Source organism: Ascidia mentula, chromosome 5, assembly GCF_947561715.1.
Source record: "Ascidia mentula chromosome 5, kaAscMent1.1, whole genome shotgun sequence".
Taxonomy (NCBI): domain Eukaryota; kingdom Metazoa; phylum Chordata; class Ascidiacea; order Phlebobranchia; family Ascidiidae; genus Ascidia; species Ascidia mentula.
The window spans coordinates 4372376-4397401 of record NC_138570.1 but is presented as its reverse complement, the minus strand read 5'-3'; the positions used below and the strand labels follow the sequence as shown (position 1 = coordinate 4397401).

At 40.8% G+C, this 25026-nt stretch overlaps 6 protein-coding genes across 6 annotated transcripts; 5 read left to right on the top strand and 1 right to left on the bottom strand.

The window, feature by feature from the left end:
- Nucleotides 1-563: 563 nt before the first annotated feature.
- On the bottom strand, nucleotides 564-2594 carry LOC145903574 (uncharacterized). The gene is made up of 4 exons (XM_082991668.1): nucleotides 2379-2594; nucleotides 2244-2282; nucleotides 1766-2004; nucleotides 564-927 (listed from the first exon to the last, which is right to left on the bottom strand). The coding sequence occupies exons 1-4, from the start codon at nucleotides 2560-2562 to the stop codon at nucleotides 730-732; spliced, it is 660 nt and encodes a 219-aa protein (XP_082847794.1). The 5' UTR covers nucleotides 2563-2594; the 3' UTR covers nucleotides 564-729.
- Nucleotides 2595-8565: 5971 nt separating this feature from the next.
- LOC145902000 (uncharacterized) lies at nucleotides 8566-12150 on the top strand. Its single transcript, XM_082989834.1, has 6 exons — nucleotides 8566-8892; nucleotides 9199-9308; nucleotides 9399-9514; nucleotides 10599-10815; nucleotides 11042-11241; nucleotides 11543-12150. The coding sequence occupies exons 1-6, from the start codon at nucleotides 8566-8568 to the stop codon at nucleotides 11668-11670; spliced, it is 1098 nt and encodes a 365-aa protein (XP_082845960.1). The 3' UTR covers nucleotides 11671-12150.
- A 117-nt stretch (nucleotides 12151-12267) lies between these two features.
- On the top strand, nucleotides 12268-15321 carry LOC145903632 (uncharacterized). The gene is made up of 6 exons (XM_082991741.1): nucleotides 12268-12597; nucleotides 12665-12750; nucleotides 13007-13161; nucleotides 14190-14376; nucleotides 14643-14848; nucleotides 15040-15321. Exons 1-6 carry the CDS (start codon nucleotides 12268-12270, stop codon nucleotides 15156-15158), a joined length of 1083 nt encoding a protein of 360 aa, XP_082847867.1. The 3' UTR covers nucleotides 15159-15321.
- Nucleotides 15322-16122: 801 nt separating this feature from the next.
- Nucleotides 16123-17441, top strand: LOC145903755 (uncharacterized). The gene is made up of 4 exons (XM_082991890.1): nucleotides 16123-16435; nucleotides 16553-16638; nucleotides 17097-17149; nucleotides 17295-17441. Exons 1-4 carry the CDS (start codon nucleotides 16130-16132, stop codon nucleotides 17414-17416), a joined length of 567 nt encoding a protein of 188 aa, XP_082848016.1. The 5' UTR covers nucleotides 16123-16129; the 3' UTR covers nucleotides 17417-17441.
- A 2159-nt stretch (nucleotides 17442-19600) lies between these two features.
- On the top strand, nucleotides 19601-21521 carry LOC145903642 (uncharacterized). Its single transcript, XM_082991749.1, has 5 exons — nucleotides 19601-19928; nucleotides 20186-20280; nucleotides 20355-20524; nucleotides 20637-20826; nucleotides 21147-21521. Exons 1-5 carry the CDS (start codon nucleotides 19614-19616, stop codon nucleotides 21388-21390), a joined length of 1014 nt encoding a protein of 337 aa, XP_082847875.1. The 5' UTR covers nucleotides 19601-19613; the 3' UTR covers nucleotides 21391-21521.
- A 700-nt stretch (nucleotides 21522-22221) lies between these two features.
- On the top strand, nucleotides 22222-24634 carry LOC145903666 (uncharacterized). The gene is made up of 6 exons (XM_082991776.1): nucleotides 22222-22565; nucleotides 22935-23020; nucleotides 23257-23336; nucleotides 23447-23621; nucleotides 23900-24048; nucleotides 24364-24634. Exons 1-6 carry the CDS (start codon nucleotides 22263-22265, stop codon nucleotides 24489-24491), a joined length of 921 nt encoding a protein of 306 aa, XP_082847902.1. The 5' UTR covers nucleotides 22222-22262; the 3' UTR covers nucleotides 24492-24634.
- Nucleotides 24635-25026: the final 392 nt, after the last annotated feature.

Sequence of the window (25026 nt, the reverse complement as noted above, 5' to 3'; positions counted from 1 at the left end):
AGGTTATAGTTTTGCGAGAGAAGCTCAAGAGCCAATGTTTTGATCTACTTGGTCTGATCAGTGCAGTCTTGGTAATTAGACCTAATACAAGCAGCACACTAAAAAACGTTATTTTTTCTATTGCTCATATATTTACATAATATGTTGATGAGTAAGTATACTGGAATATGGCGCACCGAAAAAGGGAAATAAGTTTTTGTTCTTTTCCGAAAAAAATGGATTGTGCGAATGATTTTGCCACACACGAGACACTTCCTTTCAAACAGTGGTTGCCAGCGTGGGGTTGGCAGACGCCAAAGCGGTTCGTGAAATTTAAAGCAAATCGAACGTTTTGCCAAACCTTAATCTGATCCCAAACTCGTATTTATTTTGCTGCACCCATCATTCATTCAAGAATTATGTAACTTTTTTCACGAAAAGACGTCAGGTCAAATTTACGTTTACGGGTCCGCAGATATTACAAGATTGTCGCTTTACAATGAGGTCGTAGGATTCTGTTAAAAAGTATGTACGACTGTAACTCTGCACACAATAACTTCTTAATCGAGAGACTTGGATATTCTTCAGCTGATATTTTATTGAAAGCAAGCGAAAAAAATTGAGTTAACGAACACGTTTAAAACACGATCGCCAACTCGAGGCATAAGTTGCATTCAGAAACGCAAAATAGGCCGACAAGCTCAAAAACGCAAAAAATGGGAACAAAAACAACGCCGCTGGTGCAAGCTATTACGAACTGGTCTTCTTGAGCTGCTTTTGACAGAAAGGGTAGAACTTAGTCGTAGCCGTAGCGTCGAACATATGTCGTTGCTTGGGGTCGAGAGACACCACCATCGCTATGCGGTTTCGGTTCGGCACGTTGAAAGGATGGTAACGAGCCCATCGAACGAAATCAGAAAGTCTGTTGCCAAGGTACACTGTAGAATTCTGCAAAAGTAGTTATAATGTTATTTGATGATTTGTATTTGTTTGTATTAGGATTTTAAATAAATGAACTTGGGGTTGCAACTTGGAGACCACGCACTGCACTTTCAGTATTAACTCACACAAAGCCATATAGAAAGACAATTAGCCTGCTTTTTATTAAATATATTATCGGCATCCTTAGTTCTTTATTCAAGCAGGATATCATTTGAATAAGGAACTGGCGATCTTGTGTGTATAGGGCAAAATATAAGCTATAAACTTTGAATGAAAAACTAGGCTGATTCTGTTTTTATTGCGTTTATTCTTAGAATTTTTTAGTTTAAATAATTTTTATTTATCGCGACATTGACCCATGGCTCTGGAACGGACGAAGATACGGTAGGTGCCAACAGTTTAAGGCGCATCGTGAAGGCAAAAATGGCGACTTGCTGATTAATCGTTGCCTATCTTTTCGTCCCAAATTATTGCGCTCGTGATCAGAAATTTTGGGCAGTAATTTAACCGAGTAAATATACAAAAAAATACAAAAATATATTTATGGGAAATATATTCCAAAAATAATAATTAAAAAAATAAATATATTGTTTTTTTTTATGCTTTGTGTTATAATCAAAAAGAAATCACCACGTTTCCTTGGTTTCCCAACCCGAAAAAAACATATAGACGTCAAAACGCATCGTAGAATTAATATGTTTTATAGTCAGTCTAACTTTAACTGTAAGCGTTCCATTACCGAACAGAAGCACCCAAAAATATTTTAGTGCACGCACGTTCCATTACCGAACAAAAAAACCCAAAAAATGTGCACCTAAATACGGAGTCCCCAGGGTTAACTTACCACGTAAGAAGCTCCAGTCCAGGCAATGATAAATTCCCTTCCTTTGTAGAGGAAATCCCTGGCATTGTTTTCCGCGTACTCGTATAACATAGAGTACAAGCGCGGGTTGTCAATTTCCACGAGTTTTGCACCTTTTTGGTTGCACGCCTGTTGTGCCTCAACATACGGTAACATGCTACGGCTGCCCTGATCGTCAACCAGGAAGTAACAGTGGCTGTTGTAGGTTATTCCCTTGCATTCTGTAAAATACATTGATACGGCTGAAAGGTCACTGGGTCCACGATAGGTAAAAAATTCATGGCATAAATCTGATTAGCTGACGGAATTTTAGTATTTAGATAATTAATTACAGAGCGGACAGATTCCGAATAGTAAGAGATCTAGGTCGTGAGCCCTATTACCTTTCTGTACCACAAAATACTATTCTGCGCGGCCATACAGTACTTAAAATATATGAGATGATTATTATATAACATACCTATGTCCTTGCTTAACGCTTTCCACTTTTCCAAAGCAGCTGCAAAAGAAATTGTTGGGCGATAATTTTGCATTCTTAATAAATAACTCTCGCCGCGAATAACTCAACACTCACGAAAGAAAATTTAAGTCCTACCAGTTAAAAGTCGAACTCTTCTTTCGAGGCGCGGAACTTCGGGGTTGTTGCATTCTTCCGTTTGTCGACAAATGGTGTCCACCAGCTTGCAAGTCCAATAACACCTCGTTTGATCCAGACACGGGTCTTTATCAGCACCCGCCCATGCGCAAGCGAACAAAATGGCCAAACAGAATGCGCGCATTTTTTTGTCTACGTGTCTCGTGGCTACGTTGCTATACCGAGAATATCTATATGGAGACAGAGAGAGTCTTGGTTTATATACCAGACGCGTGACACCTTTCTCGCGCGAACGCCCGCGCAATCGTGAGAAAACGCGTCACGTGCCTGTGAGGCGCGTGTAGCGCAATGCTGCGGTTCATAATTTGTGGCACACTGACTTCAAGCGACTCTGTGCCTTCAATTAGCGGCGGGCGAGGCGCTATGACCGACCGCGAATTGCGCATATCTTTTCTGAGAAAGTGCCGCCCAAATGCTGGTTGCTGTTGCTGATCTAAAGGCGCCACAAATTCACAAAAGTCGGTCGGGCCTCAATTATACAACAGTGGTGGCTAATCGGACTTTTAATATGTGTAACTCTTATTACTTTAGGTCTCGTGCGTGACAGTGTCAGTGAAGGCCATATTTGGGTGACACAACGCCAAAATCGTGTTTTAGGCTGCGGCAATTTGCTTTGATAAATTGGTGGCCCAATTAAAAACGCATCTAAGGAGGTTATTACGAGTCTGAGCGCAATTTAAGTGCTTCCGGGGTGAGCTTTAGATGCGGGGCGAAATGGGGGTGAATAGAAATCGCGTGAGAATCATCTTTGCCCGCACTTTGCACCAATTAAATTCGATCACGCATCTTGTTGCTTCTCAGTGGTCACAAATTACACCGTTCCGCGGAAACCGTATAAGTTTCACGGAAGTGATCGCGCGGGTGTAACACGCGAGGTATTCCAGCAAAAAAACCTTTGAGTTTCGCATTAATATTTCGACAAAACAATGCAGTGCAGTTGGAGGATTGTTGTTGTATTGAAACCAAATGTTGCCACATAACACAAATGACATCACACTGAAACTGGCATAGGTTGAAAATCCCCGTTTCACGTTATCCACAGCATTCCATCGATGTTTTGCATGGATATGTATGCAGACTGCGCTTAATCCTGTTACTAAATAGCATTCATCTGTCATATCGCCGAAGGCATGGATTCTCGCAGCAGAAATTTCCAATCAGATACGAGTAGGTTCAAATGCGACGGAACTATAGTGTGGACAAACATATTTGTTTCAGTTTAGGCGTGGAAACTTTACGCATGTATATTGACGTAATGTTGTTATGTTGAAGAGCACCGCGCCCATAGAAAACGGTAATTTTTCGTTAGCTTATACAGGTTCGTTGAAAAACACAGTTAATGTCCGAAGGCGCCAGTTTTGTTCCGGGTCTTGTACGTTGGAGTAATAAACAGATTCGCACGAAATTCTGCGGTGGTGGGATGACTACGGCAGTGAAATGGCCGATTTTTTTGGGTTAAATGACTCCTTTGTACTTGGTCGGTAACAGTGGCACACGGAGCACCGACATGCGTAGGCCAAACATCGGATTTGGCCCGCATCGCGTGAGGATGACTGCAGAGCAGAGGCGTCGACCCCACGGAGTCGCAAAGCGTCAGTCACACGGATAAACATGGCGCAAATACGCCCTCGCTCGAACACGGGATGAAGACGTGTTTCCTGGTGCTTTATCGGGATTATTATCGAATTCACACGGAGAATGACATCATGCACTTTCTTCCGACTCATCTTAACGCTGAGATAAAGTTCAGAAGCTGTTGAGATGTTAATTAACCGGTTAGCCTACGCGCAGAGTGCGCGCTTAGACGTTAAAATCTATTCCGAGGCGCCACATGCGTGATATAGGCAGGCCAGGCGGCGCAAACCTTTTCACTGACCTTTCTTTGGCAGCCTGGCCCGGCGTCCTGTGCGGGCGTGGCGTTTTTAAATATACGCCTTTGAGTCTCTTCCAAGTCTTCCGTATTGTATACAAGGCTATAGCCTGGAATTTTAGCGTTGGCATTCTAATCAACTTTGATCTTGAATATCACTCAAAAATAGCCGGGAAACGTGAAAATCCGACACGTGCTTCAAATCCCTTTTCTAAATGCAAACTCCATGGACCGCATTGTAAGAGGGGGTTTCTTTCTCGTTAAAGCTAAATGTTACGTAATATCGGCATTTAGAATGTGCTGCACACAAAATGACTACCTAAGTTTTTAGATACTTTCCACTTCTCAACAAAAGTTATCCCTTTATCTTCTTTGGCGTGACGGCCGCATCGGCTTCCCGCAACATCTTGCGAGGGTTTTAAACTCCTTCCGGACAGACGGGAACTGTTTATTGCATTCTCACGCAATGCGGCCAAGCCTGCATTCTCGCGAACCTCGTTTTAATTAATTCCAGGAAAGCGTCACCGACCCAGAGCGTGCCAACGTGAAAAATGTTTTTGGCCAACGTAACCTATATTTAAACTTTGTACATGTTCTATACCACGCTCTAATTATTTGAAACCACAAAAGGCGGAAAACTGTTCGATAGTTGGCCGAACGTATTTACCAGTTGAAAGTTCAATTTTCTAATATAATTGCCAGCTAAAAGTTACAACCCACTTAAGCACATATATTGTAGGCTCGGTAATTTTTTACGTTCTTTGTCGTCTGGTAAACTAGAAACCGAATATAGAAAAGTTTGGTCTGCGGTTTTCTTTTTTGCACAGAAACAAAAAGTTGCAAGATTCGATTTACATTAACTGGTCGCAAGATGTTAACAGACCTTGTGGTTTCCCCATCGGGGGCGGCGCGTCACTCGAATGCGATCATCTCTGAGATAAAGGGGTTTGGCATTTCGGCAGTCTCGACAAACCGGGTTTCGAAAAGCCCAAAGTTTTTGCGCGTAGGTGCTGAGCTTGAAGCACCAACATGACTCACACAAACACATCTCCTATCGTCGATCTCCTGAAATGCTCCAACTGCAAGGACGATCACATGCAACAAACAGTATCGCCCATAGATGCATGGGTGAATCACAAATGCCGATGGGGAGGCATTGCTTGTACGAATATAATTGACGGGGCCATCAGCGCTGTTATGATGTCTCAAAAGTGGTACCATACCCGAGGTCATACAAAGGTTTGTTATAGTGTTTGCATTTCCAACAGTTTGGAGAAAAACCTGGTTACGCTGCCACGTTGATTTTGGGTGTTAAATTTTTTGGAATAGATCAATTGCGATAGATGTGGAATTAAACGCATTGGGCGGCGGATAGAATATCAGCAATATTGCAAAAGGGTGCTGAAATTGACAAAGCGCTACAAAGTTTAACTTGCCAAAGATAAGAAATGTGTAAGAGCCTATCAAGTAGACGTAACTGTAAAACGTATTGTGTATATTTCGCCTGTACATGCGTTCCTTTAATGGCAAGACAAACTTTTCCCAGAAAAGAAGTTGAACAAAAAACAAAAACATGCAGAAATAGTTAATTCCGTTTGCTTTTTATCCGATAAAAAACCTCCAATAACCTTTTATGAAGGTTCGGGTTAGCTAATGTCCGTGACTCGGAATAACGCCCGCCGCGGTGCCATGCACACAATGAACCAGGAATGTTGAATAAGCAGATTAACCGTGTTTGCGACGCAAGTTCTTTTGTTGAATCAACTGTCTTGGTTTGGGTTTAAAGTTCTTGAGGTGAATCACCTGCACATGTTTTTCCGGAGAATTTGCTCCTTTTGAAAGGGCGAATTCGTACCAAAAACAGTCAAGCTTGAACTGTGGTGACTCAGGTCATTGCCGAGTTCGTTTCCCACGTGCGTCAATCGAAATGCGTTCTGTTGCACTGAAACATATCGAATAGGAATCAATTCGTTGTCGTTGTCCAAAACATTCAAGGCAAATATTTGTTGGGATTAAGTATTTTCCTCTAAAACATTTTCCAACGAAACAGTCAACGGCAAATCATTTAAACAAACATTAGCCACAAATTGGACAAACTCAAATTATCGCATTGACCAATCACTTTTATCTACTTACCTGTGTAGCGTGGGTTGTTCTATTTTCGTCAAACGTTTAACAGTTTTCGCAGCACCTTTACCACAAACGTGAAATGTGCCTCAATCACTCACATTCCCACGTCCAATCCTCGCACGCAAGCAACACTTGCGTGACCGATTCCCATCCTGGTAAACGCGGATCTATTTTTGTTGACTGCTTAGGTGGTTTTAGCGGGGTCCAGGAAATGCACAGGCACCAGACACGGCTCGTTTACGGCGAGCGGTAATCACACTAAACGCCCTCCCGATCGAAGCGATTCTACAAGATAAACTCTGGCGCACTACTCGTGTTTGTTGCCTGCAAGCAACTTTTTGCGCCATTTGCGGGGTTCACAGTGCACTAAAATGGCGGCGTCGCGGCAAACACCAACGAGGTTAGAGCAAGGTTAAATTATTCCCTGTGTGAACTGATTCACTCCTTGGTTGGAATTTTTGCGGGCATTTTCTGCTCGAGCCTAAGCCTAAATGAGTTTTGTATGTTGCAATGTAAGTATGAGCAACTGTAGGTGAAATATCAATGACAAAAACCCAACCGAATAGAAAATGAACTTACATACATAGTTTGTGTATCTGGTTAAATTGGTTTTAGCTAAAATTTCCAACGGTCCTCGAATATGCCTTGTCGAACTTTCCGCCTGCTAAAATAGAACTGATCTATTTCAAAGGTACAAATATACCGCTTATCAGTACATATACATATGTTATAGTGGTGTTTTTTATAATGTGGCACGTATGAGTCAATCTCCACTTTTTATTACAGCTTATGGACACACGATGCTAAATCTTCCAACGTGTTTGTCGCCATGTATTTCTACCCCAAAACGGATCAGCTGCTGTTATTTTTTATAAACGGTTCCGGGTTGTATCAGCGGACACTTCTAAACAACATGGTTTGTGTGCTCACTAACATGGATATAACCTCTTCGTTTGCCCAATTTTTATTGATTCATATTTTATCAATTTATTCTCGATAGTGTGGGAAAAAGTTCAAGGTGAAGAGGCGAGGAAACGGCTTTTACGGTGGGATAAACTAAACCTGATTCGTTGCTATTAAGGTCAGATTTCCATTCAGCATTATTCGAAGACTGTTGTTTTTAACTGCTCTGTTTCGTGTTTCAAAATGTGCTGGTAGTAACAATATTATAGCTGATCGGGACGCAGGTGATACTTATTTTAGAGAAATACATTTGCCATGAATAAGAAAGCTAACTTATTTTCGCCCGCGGAAATAAACGTTTCCATACTGCTCGTGATATAAATCACAACAAAGTTGATATCTTTAAAATTATTTCAATACCGACTTCCCCGCTTTCCAAAAGTTTTACGTGAAACAAATTGAACAAACAAATGTCGATTCCATAATTAGGTTTAAGTTAGAACTGAAGATGTCGCGACGTTTTCTTATCAACATAGCTTTTGGGATCGCATTAATTTTTAATTTTTTATTGAATTAATAGTTTTTAAATGTCAACGCCGATTTGAAAACGTTTTAAATGCCCGAAACCTGGATATGATTGAGTAACTCTTCCACCCGAGTAGCCAGTGTTGTACCCGGTGTTTATAAGCCGACGTCATCCAATGCATCATCGTCAGCAGGCGGGAAACGAAACGTTAGCGCCACCGGATGCGTCCACCAATAAATCGTGGCGAAAAGAAAACGTGGAAGAGTTAACAGTAAACATGTTCGCTGGAGGCACGTCGACGGTGACGCAGGGCAGTCCACAGGAAAAGCAAATTCGCAAAAGAGAAATTCGTGACGCGAGTTGTTCCTTAAAATGCATGTGCGCGCGCGAGGGTCCAACTCGAGCGATAATCACCAACATTATGACTGGGCAGTTCTTATCCGCTGCCACTTGGTTTTAATCTTCCAGTTGCTGTTCATGTTTTGCGGTTCTTTGTGTCATTTGTAGTTTTTTTTTTATTTCTGCGCCGAAAGCGTTGCAAGTTTCGTTGTGTTCGGGATTTTGGAAAGCTTTTGGGTGCCAGGTGGTCTCATGGAGTGTATTTTTCCTTTAATACCAACATATATGTTTCTCTTAAAGGGAATGTATTTTGTGGTCAGTTTAGAGTTTGTTCCACTGTGCAAATCTGATTGAACAACATGGAACACTTGAAAGCACTCTCACTGTTGTATCTGGCGTTTGCCATCGCATGCACAGTAGAAGCTCAGCAGACGTTTTGCTGTCAGTTCGGTACTTGGAGTAAGTGGAGTGAATGCGGATCTATCCCTAGCCAGGGCCAAACTTGCGACAAAGCCAAACGATATCAGCAGTGCTACCTGGGTGCACACCCGGTCAGTTGTTTCAAGCCAGAGACATGCACGCACTCTTTGAGCTGCGCGGGCCTCTGGACAACTTGGGCACCGAACGGACCTTGTAACACCCAGTGCGGTACTGGGGTACAACCGGCGGCTAGAAATTGTTACCTGGTGGGTGGAGAATATCGGTGGACTGTTTTTTTTCTGTTAACAAGAAAGTAACTTAATTTTCGTATCACAAAATGTTTTTGTACTCGGAAAAAGGAGACTGCCTTGAAAGTGTATTTGCGTAATATGCTTGAATTCCTACAACTTATATGTTGTAATGAGATGACCGCGTGATTATTTTAACACTTTAAGACCCACGTTTTACCAGGTCGTAAAATCTCAGAATCGATCAAATGCACATGGACATGTAAAATGTGTCATTTTTTTTTGAAGTGCACGTTATTTATGTTACATTTTATTTTCACGCAGATTGGATCAGACCCTCCCTTTCAATCAACGTCGTGCGCTGGGGCGTTCGGAGCAAACGTACAAACCCGAAACGACATCTGCGTCAACAAGATTGGATGCAGGCTTACGACGTACGTTGCGCATGTACATTATTACACTAGTTTTTATCAGCTGTTTTCTACGGTCTATTAAGATTAATCCGCGTCACATATGCATTACAGCACCCCGATTCCGACAAGAATAAGGACGAGGTCGCCACAGTTCACCACAACCACGCCAACCACGCCAACCACAACCCAGACAACCTCATCAAAAGCGACCATCACGTCTAGCAAAGGTTGGATGACGATATTTTGTTATTTTATATACATTTTGGAATAACATAGCAACATGTATGTTGAAAAATCGAAGGTTAACCAATAATGATTTTGTTTGCATTTCTCAAATTAAAACAAGATGTCGTAAACATTAGGTAGGCCTAACAAATCAGATAGGCATGTTCTCGTGATAAACACCCAATCATTATAAATATCCTGACCATCATTCAAAAATAAATTAAACCGCTGTAGCCAACTCGAAGGTTTTATTAGGGAGTCAGCAAACAAACTACCAGCGGAAATGCAAATCGTGCAGCACGCTTTACACGATAATTACATCTCGATGTCCAAATGTGAAGTCTTAAAAATTCCCTTCGTGGGCGCCCGGACAGACTTGCGACAGAGCCGCGATAATGCAGCAAACGAGGCCATTTTTAGACTTCCAAGAAGTTTTGCTTACGTTACATGACTGCTCTGCGCCACGCGTTCGTAACGCATTTGTCGAAATCTGGCACTTACTTTTAGTCACACAACATGATGGGAGTCACGGCTGATGTGTTCGGAGACCCGAGCGTTCGTGGTATCAGACGATCCATTTTAAGCCGCGTGCTTTCGCTTTTTCCTGTAACTCGTATCATAAATATATTTATTGGGTTTCATTGGTTTGTACATCTTGTCTTATACCAATGTACACCCGACCCGAAAATGGAAGTGCTTTTTTATGTGGTCTTCTGAAAATCTAGTTTGCAAAAAATATTCAACAATTTGAAAGTTTTTTTTTACAAAAAAGGCAATCTTACCATTGTGGCAATCTTACCTATTGAATCTTTTCATTGTGGCAATAACATTTTATTTACACAACGTCAAACACTGGAAACACTCCTCACTAGACAACCTATGAACTATGAAGGATTGCTTGGACTTGTGTTGAATCAATGGCGTTCCGTTATCACCGTTTATTTCCAACGGCAACTGGGGCTTTAAAAAATAACCGTCCACTAGATGGTTCCAAGCTTTTTTTCATCAAACCGACGCGACAATGCGTTGTGGTCGCAAAAAAAACTAAACATTATTTTCTTTAACGTGACAATATTGTTTCTGCAGTCGGAATTACATCCAAGTTTCCTCCAACATCACCAACAACCTTATCATCATCTTCATCGACATCCACGAATGTCATCGGTAAAACGGATTCTGTCCAACAGCCGTTGGATTACACACTGCTTGCTGCTATTCTTGGATCAGTCCTTCTACTCTGCATCGCCATTGTGGTGATTGCAGTTGTAATTACGAGGAGACGGAAACGTCACAACGACACAAAGTGAGCAGCTATATCATCATTTCGTCTATGTCCCTGCACTTAAATTTTGATATCAGGGTTTTGCTACAATGGGTATACTGATTTGTTTAGCCACAAACAAACCTTACACAAACTGTATATACTTCAATAAAATACATTACTCTCCATATTATTGTTGCAAAAAAATCGAAACGTTTTTTCAAATTCGTTAGACAGATACAAAAACCGTTACATTAAATGATTCCAGTGCTCCTGCTGGACGTCGACTTCCAACCAGCGCTGATCGGATGTACTACCGGGAAAGTGGGAATTACGAAGAAGCTGGACCTCCTTTACCCGACCGGCCCTCCTTGTTGCATAACAAGGAACTAGTGGACAACTCCCTTTACGAGACGATCGACCCGAAAAACGTGGACCGACCGGTTGTGGAGGAAGAATATGACTCAGGTATGCGCCGTATTTTGCTTCACGATTTTTATATAAACCTGCGGATTTCAAGGCGGATGTTATCTGATTTCCTGCTTTGTTTGTTCGCAAACATTTGGTCTGATTGCTAGGTAGATACATACTTTCGCAAACTTTTTTGCTTGTTATTGTCAATTTCACTTGACTTGTTGCACTCTGTCTTATCCATTATTGAAACATCATTATCAATGCTTTAAAAACCGGATTAACATTATGTACTTCGGTGTTTCGTGCCTTTCTACTTGCTCACAATTGTTGCATTTTTACCAACATCTTTCTTCAGGGTATCAAGTAGCTTCAGACTTCCACACGAACGGAAACGGATATTTGCAGCCGTTCAACTCGGGGCCGCCCGTCATCCCAGAGAGCGTTTACTTGTCCCTGGAGCGCAATGGTGGTTCAAGGGTCTGACGGAAGTGTTTAGCTTTGAGATCAACTGAGGAGTTTTTGTCATTGCGAATAGAAAGAATTTGCTGTCTTTACGCATGTATAGATACAAACATTTTTCACAGCACTGCGATAATGAATGGACATTTTTTGACAAGGAAAGGATGCAGTAAAAACCACTTTTTGAAGGCTTTTTTGAAATGAAAATGTTGTTACAGTTGTTTGCTTTGTAATATTCGTGACGCTTAAAATAGAGAAGCACCAACATGTTCCTCACACAGTACTGTAGGATATTGCTTTTCTGTCTGTTATACTTCTTTTGTGGTTTCTTGAATACATAATACTCCATCGGCTGAAACACATGCGTTTTGTTACGGCAGAGTTTCTTTGTGCAAATATCACGGAATTTAGTTCGTTGTTTGTTGTTAGTTTTTTCCACTTGTAATCATTTAAAAGTTTTGTTGCGTCTCAAAATACTGTTTTTTGTGTTGGTTTGTGTTTTTTCACCATATTCTACAAGCAATTAGTTTCAACTCGTTTGTTTAAACGCGCAGTGATATTTGTTTTTAATTTTCAGGTTCACCAAAAGTAGGTGTTGTGTAATCCACAAATGATTGTGTCATGACATTAAAGGAAACAAGATTTTTTGTACTCTTGCTATTGAGCACCTACGTCCACCTGGGGGTAACCCAGCAGTCGTCTACCTTACCTTGTACATGCCCCGCACCCATTTTGGGAAATGCTGGGACTTGCACCTCACGGCTGCCTAATTTTGTGTGCGAAAACGCCACAAGAGTGAGGCTGGGATCTTGTGGGGTAGCAGACCAGTGTTATGTACTGGAAAAATGCCTGCATGCGGACTCTTGCACCTATTCGTGGACGGGGTGGTCGGCGTTCGGGTCTTGCGATAACAGATGCACTACACGGAGGATTCGGGTCTGTTTGCGACAGGTCGGTGTTGGCTTTTTCTTTTGGTTGCACTTTAAGCGCAGATTTATAATCTCCATCACCTTCACAGAGTACAACAACGGGTGATAGATGCGCGGGTGCCATCGGAACTTCAATCCAGCATGAATCACAGACGTGCGTCGGAGGCGCCTGCATGTATGTATAATAGATGAGTGTTTTGCATAAATTTAAATACACAGAATATATTCTTAACATCGGACGTGTAGGCTACAAAGAGTATATAAACCTATCGCTGGAATTTTTTCGCGTAAAGTAAACACAAATTTAATATTGAGAGGGATTGTGGTTTGTTAATCTTAAGCAACCTTTTGTAATGGAATCTAAATAAGGCTTAAACTTTTGGAAAACGTAACGAGAATGATAGCATGCGTTAATTAAAACTTGTATTCAGAACAACTTCCTCCGTGCTTCGCACAACCACCGCCAGGACAACAACTCCAACAAACTCTGAACCTTCAAAGTCAACCAGTGTGATCAGCACCTCACAGCAACTAACACCCACTAGCACGTTTCCAACAGCCGTGCCAATTCCAAGCCCCACCAATGGTAACTAATTCGTACAAGTGGGCGATAAACTTTGTGGATTGCGATAAATTTGGTCTTTAGGTGTTTGGGATGCAACCGATTTGCGACAGGTATATAAGAGAGGTTTGACCCTGGTTCTGATTTACTACAAGTGCGTATAAGGTGCTAAATGGCTCCAAAATCAAAAACATGTTAGTAAAATGAAAAAGCTGGACCACAATGTATATTTTTATTATAGACGTTTCGACAAAAGATAATGCTTTTATCATTAAAACGGCGTTTTTGCCGAAATATGATAAAACTGTCACTGTTATCGATATTGAGAACCAGCCTACATACATATTGTTTAGACAATAAACAAATCCCCAAGTACGTGTTATAACGTTTCGCGAGTAAATTTCACAGAAAGTACAGATTGGCATCTGCCAAAAATTGCCGATGCCAATACTGAGGCTATGTGTTATTAATTACCATTGCAACATCAGCACATGCAGTTCGAAGAAATATTCAACTAACCTAAGCACGCTCGATTGATTTCTTACGTCGGTCTAGACAAGGTCGTGTTGTGAGCCCTATCTGCATTTAGGCATCCAAAGTCCGTTTCGCTATGTTTTGCCCAAAGCGTGCATTTGTTTGCCTTTTCGTATTGCGGGTTTCGACGCTTGTCGAGCTCCTAGCTTCCCAGAAACGTCATAACGTTGTTGGATATTTAAGAGGCACCACTGTGCCAGTGAAGGGATGGATTGCTATCCTTTATTTTACGTCTAAGTGAAAACATGACTATATAGTTCAGCTGTCTTTACTCATCCTAACTTGCCCGCGAAAGGATAGTTTCACTCTATGTTGTGATAAATTAAAAATTAAAAAAGGCTGTGTCACGCATTGTACAATTGAACATGAAATAACTTCATTGACAGGCGAAAAAAATAATATACCAAACAAAAAAATAACATCCAATATTTTCATACAATTTTTGAAGTGACCACTGCATCTGTTCAACTATTCCTGTGTCTGTCAACTGCTCTATGTAATGTTTACCGCACTTACAGCATCCAACGGAACATCAGCTTCTCGAAACCAAACCGAAAACACCAGCGCACCTCCCTTGCTCCCTCCTGCGGCCGCACTTTCCAGTGATATCATTCTTTTGATCGCGATTCTGGGTGCAGCTTTCATGCTCTCTATAGCTATCGTTGCAGTTGCGTACATGATACTACGCAAGCGAAAGAAATCGAGGTAAGGGTGACATGTTTTCACGATCGAAAATGTATGATTTATCGTTTTCTACATGTTTTATTTGCTTATTTGCTGGATCATGCGTTATGCGTGGATCATACTTACTCAGGTAAAGTGTGAAACAATGTAAGCCACCTTTTTCCACGATCCTCGATCATAAACCTGTGACTTAATACTATATTGATTGGGAAACTGGCTTTCCTAAGCCAAAAATTCCAACGTTTGAACCATTCACAATGTTGACATTGAATAAATTATTGTCTTAGCGATGGGAGTTTGCTTTTGACGCAACGGCCTTTGCCACTTTCGGTCGCGAACACGACCTACGAAGTTGTAGGACCCCCTCAGCGCAGTCCGCCCTCCACCCCCAACCGGTCCGCACCTAACAACCAATCAGGTGGCGGCAGAATGGTTGAAAACCGTTTGTACGAGATGACGCACCTGGAAAACCAAAACAGCTTCGGCCAAAATGGTGAGGTTGTTGATTCGAAAATGTCGTTTTGTTCAAGTTCAGCAGTGCAAATATGCTAAATGATTTCTATAAACTGTAGGTCAGTTATATATATGTATTGTGTTTGCTCTCAAAGACAGGTGGCTACATATTGTTACCTTTGTGTTAAACGGTTTAATTTCACTTAAACTTTTACGCTTTATTATCCACAGGGAGGGTGGAGATGCCCACCAACAGCGACGGCTACTTGCGTCCGATCTCTCCACCAAATGCCGAGGAAAGTGTGTACGCACAGCCGGCACGTCCTGCCAATGCTGGCGATGTAGAATGAGATGTAGCCTGTGTTTAAACTGTTTCCTTCATTGCACGTGCAAAACTGTTTCCGTAACTGCACTTGAATCATTTTCCACTGTACTTCCACTGTTTTCTACTACTTCATGTAATGAGCAAAATACTGTATGACGATGTTTTTTCACTGTAACAAAATACCTGTAGCACCTACGTCATCCGCTGAAAGCCAAAACCATAAAATTTTGTTTAAGAAATAAAATGTTGTCTAAGAAATAAAATGTTGTTTAAGAGTTGCAACGTTTTGTTTTCACGTATAATTTACGAAAAAAGCTATGATATGATATCCAGTTGTAAAAAAAATTCAGTATAGAGTATCTTTACAAATTGATTTATTGAAGAAAAGCATGAAAGTATAGCTCTTATCAATTTGCTACCTTATAACTACACCAATTCCACATGGTACAGCAAGCATTTTTTCCTAAAAAAGACTCTATATAAGGCCACACTTCTTCTCCGTGTATATTTTCCCAGTAATACAATTGTGATGTTTGCCAGACTCGAAATAACGAACTCCGCCAACTTGGCTAGAAAAAATTAGAGAAACGCGACTGATGTAAGTATAGGTAACGTTTCCTGTAAAACCACTTGGGCGAAAGAGGTGACATAGTAGCTTGGGTGCGTTTGGTTTTCAACAGTAGTGATTTCAGCTAGCAATGAAAGGTAGTACAAGTATGACATTTAGGAATAAAAATTGCGATTATTAAAACATATGTTCGTCAAGTATATTGCTTGACGAACTTTGAAAATACATTCGAATTAAAACTCGTTATTACGTTTTTCTCTTTGACAGTTATCATTGAAAAATGTATTCTACGTGCATTATATGACATTCAACTTGTTTTGTTTGTTCTTTTTTATTTGCACTCTTTGAAAGTTGTTTCTATGCCCTGGCTACAGCTAAAGCCGAATCTACTATACGCTTGTTTGCATTGCAGTGTCTTCAACACAAAAATGAAATTTCAAATTTTTGTTTTGTTGTGCATTTGTGCGTCAGCCCACCTCGTGAGTTCGCAGGGCAACTGCACGTGCGCAAACCCGTCGACGGAGCAGTGGAGAGCTTGTGCCGCACAACCGCCATTGCAGGTCTGTGAAAACGCCACGAGGATCGGAACAGCGGTTTGCGGAAACGTGTCCTGTACAGTGGAGGAAAAGTGCAAGGACGAGGCGTCTTGTGTGTTGACCTGGGCCTCTTGGTCACAGTACGGAAAGTGCGGTGCGCAATGCTTTCAACTGAGACTTCGTTTTTGCATCGGAAAGGTCAGAAATCATTTCTAGTTAACCTTGTCATGTACTCGTAGCGCATGGAAGCGTCTATATTTAGTACTGAACCATTTCTGTAGCAATCCATTAACTACCAGTAATTGTACTCGACAGAATTTCAGCCAAGCTGTCGGTTGCAAAGGAGAGACCGAACCGGGGCAACAGATTGAGGTTCAACCCTGTCCGGCTGATAGTTGCATGTAAGAGTTACAATTTATTTTTTTAATAAGTTTCTTAAACCGGCTAATCTTCATTTGTCACCCAATATTGCTCTTGCGCTTTGATTCCGAAAATTATCACAGCTTGATTGCAAGCAGAACGGTGAATTGTCACATTGCCCTTTTTTACCCAATGCCTGAAAACAAGTGAAAAAATGTCATTTCTACTTATCCAGCGCACCTAAAGTCAAGTGCAAATAATGGAAACAGAAAAAAATGATTTTGTTTCATTTTAGTATTTGTATTTTTGTCCAAACATAGGTAGTTGGAGGTGCATAGTTCTTGCCCAAAATGACGCCTGTATAGCATGACGTCATAGCGAGGTACGCACTACCCGCAGGCTAACTGCGTCGTTCATTTACTCATCGCGAAACCGAACACGTTCTGGAACGTTTGAAGTCGATTGTTGCTATTATTAAAGTATTTGTTTACTGCTGCAGGCCCTACACAACACAGTCACCTAACAGCACTTCTTCTTCCAAGACTTCTTCAGGTACAGTCGATAGGAAAACCTTCCTAGGATTCGTTTTTTTTTAGGTTTTAAACGATTGTCAAGTAACGTTTTGCAACAGGGTGATGTGCGTTAATAATGAGTTACTGCTTAAAACATGACAAAAACCGGTGTCTGTTATTAACAGGGTTTCAAAACTTCACAGACCCAACTGTCAAGTTCACCTCCACCAGCTCGTCCTCCCGACCAACTTCCATGATCCTTCCTCAATTTTTACTTGCGTTCATCATGATAATTTCCGTGGGCTGAATGATAAAGTCACAATAAAATCGTTCTTAACAACTTAAATTAAATATTGATGTCTGTCTGATAAAAGCAAGTAGTTTTCTGTCAATTGTCAAAAGTTAAAAACGTCAATAAACAAAAAAAACTCTCGTTCGACAACAATATAAGTGGGCTGGTTTAATGGTGAGGCCACAGAACTTATAGCTGACGTATTAGAATGTCAAAAGTAAGAATATGGTAAAATGTTTCACAATAATTTTGATAACCCAAAAACATCCGCATTTTTTGAAAAGTATTTGACATCAGCTGCACCACTGTGTCAACACTCACCACAAGAAATTTGTAGGAAACTCTTAATTAGTTAGCGAGGAAAAAAGTAGGTGTTTATAATGAACTCGACTTGACTTCTCGGTAAAATCTTATTTTGTGAAATTGATGCACTGCATTTTATTGTGTGGGCAAAGACAGAATGGAATAGTTACTGCGGCAATTGTGGTAAAAGCAAACGGGTTGCCCAAATCTTTCAAAATAAAACTTCAAACAAAAGTAGAGTTTAGGGCAATATTAAAAGTTATTTAAAACGCTTTGTTCAAAGAAATTAAGCCGACAAGTTTGTAATTCAGATGTAAAAGTTCAAAAAAGTTTTTTGTACGCAAGTCTTTTGTATTCCGAAAATAATGAAGCATGATTTTTTTTAATTCACCCTTGTTGCGACATTTACTGGTAAACCGGTCATTTCTTGGGTTTAAGTCAGGGGATGACTAAAAATTCACTATGAAAAGTTTCATGAGATTGTCGCAATGCCAACGTCGGTTCGATCATTTAAAAAGCACAAAAGTACAGAGCAGTTTATAATAGTTTTAACTCACAAAATAGAAAAAAAAACTCTTGGGAGCATAATGGTACAAAAAACAATGTTTTGGAAAAGCTTGTTTAAAAATTTCTTTCGTTCACGCGCAGATCGGATCGAAAGGAATCAATTGCGCTGTGCATCGATCTGTGGTCAGATTGCCCGAAACAGACCCAATAAATTAAAAACGCCAGCATGACTCAAAAATTCCTTTTCTTACGGTTAATTGCCAAGTTGGAACATTCTACATGTGGCTCAGTAATCTTTTGCAAACGAAAGTTCTCTGTAAGGCGTGTTCCTGAAATAAACTGACGCATGTTTTCTGTATACGGTAGATTGCCAATCTTTTTACTTAGAAGAGATGACGTACAAGCCACCCTTTTCTGGTGAACTGGCCTTATTTTTTTTGGCAGACACATTGTTAGGTTTAGCGATGAACAAGAGAATTTCTTTGGGGATCGTTTTAACTGTGAAGTTGTTTAGAAAAGGTGGATAGTTTCAACGTTACTTTTAGGACCTAAGTACGACAGCACAATTGCATTTGTCAACAAACTAGGTTTGTCGTCTAGATGCTCACTGGAAGTCAATACGGTAAAAATGATGCATTTGAAGTTTCGAGACTCGTGTGGTAAAAGCTTTAATGTTTCAAAATTGATAGATCACGCAATTTCTTGAAAAACTATTTTGAGTTATCAAATTCCGTAAGAACTTGACACAAATAAATCATCTATTGCTGCTGTCGACTTTGGCAAGGCCAGCAAAAAGTGGCGGGTTAAAGATTCGAAAGTTTAGGATGTTTCAAATGTACTAATGTATAAATATTTTATTTTGCCTTTAAAGCAAACACAGTTGTTCTCTGTTTCGCGAGACGATAAATCAGCCAAATCATTTTCGTTTAAGATGCCCCCAAAAAACTTTGGAGCTGGCCACGACGGGCGACCATAGTACTTTAGTAAATATTGTGTAGTAAATCAAGTTGTTTCGGTATAACAATAATTCATCGAACGCCTGTGCACACGTTAGAGTCATCATACATAGAATGACATCATCATGAATGATTTTTTTACGTGAATTGACGTGAAAATTTGACTTTTAATTGACGACGCCCCTTACGGTTAATACGTGTGTTGTGCGGCACGACATGCGATTTCCTAACACTTAATTTCTGCCTTCTATGAGGCTACTTGGGAAATTTGCTCACTCCTTTGCGGTGCTCTTTAAGGCATTGACGATGTATTTGTAAGCGAAATAAACTTACGTAAACAAGTCGATTTGGACATGGAAATTAACGTCTCCATTCTCGTGAATTTACGCTTTTCTCCACATCATTTTTTATTGTTTTGTTTCTAGTTAAAGTATAGATGACCTGACATGAGTTTCCAAACACTCCTAGGGATATTGTTCATTGCACTTTGTGCGCGTGTCAACCAAGGGCAATTGCCGAACATCTGCACATGCACCCAGCCCTTCTTAGGCCCATGGGGAAAATGCGTGGCTTCTCCACCTTTGAGATTCTGCAACAACGCCAGAAAAAGAAGGTTAGGTACCTGTGACAACCAGTCTTGCTTTACTGAAACATCATGCAGGGACGAGGCGTCTTGTACTGTTAACTGGGGCTCTTGGTCGACATACTTTTCGTGTAATGAACGGTGCCATCATACTCGAGTACGCTTCTGCTTTCGTCAGGTGTGTAAGTTTATTTATTGATGCGATAATATTCGAATGTGAATCACTTTAAGCACAAACTTGTGGGCTAAAGCACAAATATAGCAGACATATTGACAAAGTCTCTTACTTAAGTTAAATCTTTTGGTTTGATTAGCAGTGTGGAAATATAAGTCACCTGAACGGAAAGCCTGGGGCTTATGTTATTGATCTCCAAGTAAAACACTTTTTGCGTTTGCTTTAAACCGTGTAACACATCCCTTGCGTTTGTTGCACAGATAAATGGAAATTTAACCGAATCGACGGGTTGCAGTGGGGACAATGGACACGGATTCCAGGTCAACGAACGGCCATGTGCAAAAGGCCGTTGCATGTACGGTATTGCATTACAGTATCACCCTTGTTTTAACCTCCGTCAAAATGTTCATCATTGACTGTTTATTACAGAAAAACTCCCCCGTCAGTACAACTCACAACCAGTACCGCTGCAATTCTTCCATCGACTCTGTCAACATCCACTTTTACTGCATTAACGACCATCTATTCTACGACAATTACTACTGTTGTGAAAACGATCCCAAGCATTTCATCGTTTGGTCCTTTCTCCGCGCCCAGTGGTAACTGCATTACAAACTGGAAATACTTGAAGGCTTTATAATTATTGCTTTCATCAAATTCCACGTCAATGGCTATCGCTGCGAAAATATATGCAAATTATTACTGTTACAGTTGGTACAATGTCAACATCTAGCAAAACTAGCACCACCAACACAACATCGACCAACGGACAAAGAGAATCAAACACGTTTTCATCTCGTGATCTCACCCTTCTCATTGCCATCCTTGGTTCGGCCGTATTGCTTTGTGCAGCTCTCATCGTTGTAACTTGGTTAATAACGAGGAGACGCAGAAAATCTAGGTAAACTATTGCAAAAAAAACCTGCTTGACTTTTACTCTGTAAATGGTAATTACTGAATTATTTCCGCTGCTTTTGCATGGATTGGTGTATCCAATAAAGGTATTTCGTTAAACATTTTCGACCTAGCCGCCTTTTGTGTGAAGTATACAGTTTGTATACCAGGTGTATCGATTGCTCAGAGCAGTGGTTTCCAACGTGGAGTTTACGGATCCCGAAGGGTTCTGTGGGATGGTTTCATAAATTGTATTTCTAAAGACCGATTCTGTATAACAAACCGACAGCTAGATCAGCTACAATATCCGTTATATTTTGTCCACAGTAACTCCAACGTGGAGTGTGTTGCTCTTGAGAACGTTCCCCAGTCCAACGCCCACGACAACTCAGGATACGCAGTAGTAGGACCCGCGGAATCTGATCACAGCCCGTACTGCACTATCAGCAATTCCACAAGAAAAGCCTCAAGAAAATCCTCACGAAAATCCGAAGGGCCAGAAATGGTCGAAAACTCCCTGTACGACAGATCTGATGAAGGGGAAGAAGAAGATTATAGCATGGATGGGTAATAAATTTCTACTTCACAAGTGTTGTATCGAGTGAATTAGTTTCATTTTCAAGTGTGACGTTTTCGTTAGAAGTGTGTTTTCGTTATATTTTCTCGTCACGTTGTAAACTATACCATGCGTTACTGTACTATACGCAGAAGTGTTCTTGTACTGTAAGTCTTGTTGGTGGTGTAACGTCTACTCTTTAATAAACTTTTACAAGATTCAGATATGGGTGTAATTAATGGTCAATATTTAGCGGTCGGTTGCAACGAAACGTTTTGTTATGGCAGAAACGGCAAACAGTGAAAGCAATAATTCGTGCCACGCACAAGGAAGTTGATCCCTTTGTGTAATGCTATACCACATGCCACTATTTCCAGGAAAGTTTTTTTGAGGGTAACATGAGGGTTCTGGAAAGTGACTCATCTGATTTCGCCAAGTCAGGTGGGCCTGCAGCGGCCAACTTGGCGCCGATCGCGAAATGCAAAACCTTTTGTGGATAGAAATGCAACACTTCCTGGGTCGTCACCCGAACAAATCTATGACAAATGTGGCGACTTTCGATGTATATTTGTCACTATGTTAAACGACAGGAGAAACACGGCAGGAGAATGGTTGGCTTGTAATATTTGAGCAGAAAAGGTTTGGAGAGGGCTAATACTGAGAGGTAGCATACACATGACAAGGTGAGCATAGACAGCGTTTATATACGATACTTTGAGGTGACAGGCGAAGAGACGCCCTGTAGACAAGAATGAGAAAAAAAATAGTGGTTCTGATCGGCACCATTCTGAAACTTTCCATTTTATTTTCTGTGATGATTGCTGATCTTTCCAGGTCCATGATACGTCCCGCAGGCTAGATAACAAACGATACACACCGGAGTGAAAATGAAACGATGCAGTTTATTCTTAATGTTTCTGGGTGCATTTGTTCAATGTGCGGCAAACGTTGGATCTTGCCCGTGCGAATTCCCTTCTTGGTACCCGTGGAGTGCCTGCAACCCGACACCTCCGAAGCTGGTTTGTGAGGCGGCGACTAGGACGAGGTTGGGGACATGTGGCAGTGAGCACTGCATGGTCGTTGAACCTTGCTTGCACGTCGAAACTTGCTTTTTCTCTTGGGGAAGTTGGTCAGCATACGGGCCGTGCAATAAGTGCGCTCAGATTCGTGCACGTCAGTGCTACAGACAGGTTGGTGCAGTTGCAGTGGTTCGACGATGTACGTTGGTATTTATGAGTTTATACTCGTTGTTTCTTTGCTGTCATAATTTAAAACTAAGTGCACAAGATGTATTTAGCAAAAGAAGTGATCTTGAAAGCATACAAAACTAACTGCTGTGACTATACACCCTTAGTATTCATTATAATAATAGTTGTTCGTATCAAACCAAGCTTTAAAATTTTGGATACCCTTTGACAGCTTGTACTAGCCATACTAATCATGTGAAGTACTAGTTATACTAATGACCGTATCATGCAGATCCCTTGGATCAAATGGCACTATTTACGTTCGTCATACAAAGAAATTGATTTTAATATATTTGTAATAACTTTTTTTAGAACTCGACGGTAGCCGTCGACTGTAAAGGATCTAAAAATAAAAGCTACCAAATCCAGCGACGCGCTTGTTCAAAAGGCAGATGTGGGTGAGTCAGACGAAAGTTTTAATTTGGGAAATAGCTTTGTATACTATTAGCCTTGGCTGTATACGAAAATGTGCGTTTGGATTTGTAAGATGTATTTCGAATACTTTAATTACATGATTTGCCCTCCTGGCCCTGACATAGCCTATGTTCCGCGATCCCCTTAATTACATCTGGCTGCTCCGTTGCGACCATTTAGCCCTGATCTAACAGACAGATGTTTTACTGAACTGTTACAGCAATGCAACGACTGTTAGACCACATAAGTCCTCGGTTCCCTCAAGCAGCATATCCACTACATCACAGTCCACCGAGAAAGGTAACGTCAGTACCATATACTTTACTATATAAATGTTACGAAGTCAAATGCTAATATCAACGCAGTTTTGAAAACTTGTCGATAACATTTGTGGTTTATCACATTTGCAGAAAAGTTTACCAGCAGAGGGAGAACACAAACAGCGGCTGCATCAGGGAGAGCGGCACATTTTCTGCTGAACAATATATTGCTTGTGGGACTTATTTGCACAGGAATTTTGCTGTTTTTTGCCTTTGTGGCAATCGCCGTCTTGCTACGTCTTAGACACAAACGATCCGACAAAATGTAAGCATTATATAATGGCTAAAGTGAATTAAACGACCGATTTCACGATGCCGATTCCTTAGTTACCAAACCAAGTACGAAACAGAGTAGATGGCATTATGGCCAAGCAACTGCTTGGGAACCACTGGTGTTATCGACTCTGTCTCACGAAAATCATGTCCAAGCTGTAAGCCAATAGTGATTATGGTCTAACAGCAAAAAGCAGGATTTTTCAACTTAAGCCATGCTCAAGTTCCAGTACCTCTGAACATTTTATCTGGACTTCCACTTTTCTGCAGTAGACTACGACGGTTGCCAACGGAGACCAATCGCTTGTACGTTTGCGAGAGGGAAGGTTGTTCGGATATGAGTCCATCGTGTAGTACTTCGCACGAGTACCAGACAATTGATTTGAGAAGACTGAACGTGCCTTTATCAGGAAGCAACGGTAAGACATGAAATAATCGTGCCATAGAATACCTACAACCGCGGTAAAATTAATTTCCAGGCTAACACCAGTTAGTCTTGGTATAAACGACAAATATATTTCGCTTTTGAAAAAGCATTCTCTGTGTCTTATTTAAATAGAAAATATAGGTGATATTTTATTTAACTTTCACAGCAATTTAAGTGTGCGTTTAATGCATTGTTGTATTCCTTGAATCAAAAACGTCGATATCGTCTGGTAAATACTACATATGGCTATGGTTTTTCATTTAATGATGATCATATTCAATACGGGTACAACACATACATTGCGCAGGTTACCTAGCTGCCAAGGACACTCCCCATCAGAAAGTGGACGGCTACCTGCAACCAATCAGTTCGAAAATCGCAACCGTTTCAGATGTTGTCTATGAGTCCGCGGCAAGCAAGGATGAAACGAGTTAAACCAATGTGCACATGTTGAAACATTTATTCAGAAAGCTCGAACACCAGTTTTTTAAATAATATCCGACCCAACGTTGCAATTTTCGATTCTCTGTGTCACTCACTGTTTATAATCTTTCACACCAATGTTTTTTTTTCTGATTTCGCGCTCTGTTCTATTGGAAAAAATAATAAAACATTACTTACCATGGGACAAAAACAACCAGTCTTTTTCCGAATTTGGGTAAAAGGTTTCTGTTTTGTATGCGCAGTTGTATATCATAGAGGCAGAACTCTCATGACACAGTATAAAAAACGCAAATTTAAATTTCTAATAAAATAAACACCGTAAGCTAATAACAAACCCCTTCTTTGATGCAACTGCCGTATATTGTGCAAGACAGCAGACACCAAATGATGTTCGTGTTGATGAGGCTAATGGTTATTTAAGTTACAACAGGGGTAAAAGTAAATTTTTTTTACCAGATTTGGCAACACTTCGAAGTGTCAATTCTGTAAGGGGCACAAACTGCGAAGTTACAATGCAGAAATTGGC

What these genes read in the sequence shown, in the direction of transcription:
- LOC145902000 (XM_082989834.1), top strand. Translation starts at nt 8,566, where the DNA reads ATGGAACACTTGAAAGCACTCTCACTGTTGTATCTGGCGTTTGCCATC. An exon ending in ATTGGATGCAGGCTTACGAC is followed by an intron (nt 9,309 to 9,398) that starts GTACGTTGCGCA and finishes TATGCATTACAG; the next exon opens with CACCCCGATTCCGACAAGAA. An exon ending in AAACGTCACAACGACACAAA is followed by an intron (nt 10,816 to 11,041) that starts GTGAGCAGCTAT and finishes AAATGATTCCAG; the next exon opens with TGCTCCTGCTGGACGTCGAC.
- LOC145903574 (XM_082991668.1), bottom strand. Translation starts at nt 2,562, where the DNA reads ATGCGCGCATTCTGTTTGGCCATTTTGTTCGCTTGCGCATGGGCGGGT. An exon ending in AAGAGTTCGACTTTTAACTG is followed by an intron (nt 2,283 to 2,378) that starts GTAGGACTTAAA and finishes TTTCTTTTGCAG; the next exon opens with CTGCTTTGGAAAAGTGGAAA. An exon ending in AGCGTTAAGCAAGGACATAG is followed by an intron (nt 2,005 to 2,243) that starts GTATGTTATATA and finishes TGTATTTTACAG; the next exon opens with AATGCAAGGGAATAACCTAC.
- LOC145903632 (XM_082991741.1), top strand. Translation starts at nt 12,268, where the DNA reads ATGACATTAAAGGAAACAAGATTTTTTGTACTCTTGCTATTGAGCACC. An exon ending in TGCGTCGGAGGCGCCTGCAT is followed by an intron (nt 12,751 to 13,006) that starts GTATGTATAATA and finishes ACTTGTATTCAG; the next exon opens with AACAACTTCCTCCGTGCTTC. An exon ending in AATTCCAAGCCCCACCAATG is followed by an intron (nt 13,162 to 14,189) that starts GTAACTAATTCG and finishes CCGCACTTACAG; the next exon opens with CATCCAACGGAACATCAGCT.
- LOC145903666 (XM_082991776.1), top strand. Translation starts at nt 22,263, where the DNA reads ATGAAACGATGCAGTTTATTCTTAATGTTTCTGGGTGCATTTGTTCAA. An exon ending in ATCACAGTCCACCGAGAAAG is followed by an intron (nt 23,337 to 23,446) that starts GTAACGTCAGTA and finishes TCACATTTGCAG; the next exon opens with AAAAGTTTACCAGCAGAGGG. An exon ending in CACAAACGATCCGACAAAAT is followed by an intron (nt 23,622 to 23,899) that starts GTAAGCATTATA and finishes ACTTTTCTGCAG; the next exon opens with TAGACTACGACGGTTGCCAA.
- LOC145903642 (XM_082991749.1), top strand. Translation starts at nt 19,614, where the DNA reads ATGAGTTTCCAAACACTCCTAGGGATATTGTTCATTGCACTTTGTGCG. An exon ending in TGTGCAAAAGGCCGTTGCAT is followed by an intron (nt 20,281 to 20,354) that starts GTACGGTATTGC and finishes TGTTTATTACAG; the next exon opens with AAAAACTCCCCCGTCAGTAC. An exon ending in AGGAGACGCAGAAAATCTAG is followed by an intron (nt 20,827 to 21,146) that starts GTAAACTATTGC and finishes TTTTGTCCACAG; the next exon opens with TAACTCCAACGTGGAGTGTG.
- LOC145903755 (XM_082991890.1), top strand. Translation starts at nt 16,130, where the DNA reads ATGAAATTTCAAATTTTTGTTTTGTTGTGCATTTGTGCGTCAGCCCAC. An exon ending in TTCGTTTTTGCATCGGAAAG is followed by an intron (nt 16,436 to 16,552) that starts GTCAGAAATCAT and finishes TGTACTCGACAG; the next exon opens with AATTTCAGCCAAGCTGTCGG. An exon ending in TTCTTCCAAGACTTCTTCAG is followed by an intron (nt 17,150 to 17,294) that starts GTACAGTCGATA and finishes TGTTATTAACAG; the next exon opens with GGTTTCAAAACTTCACAGAC.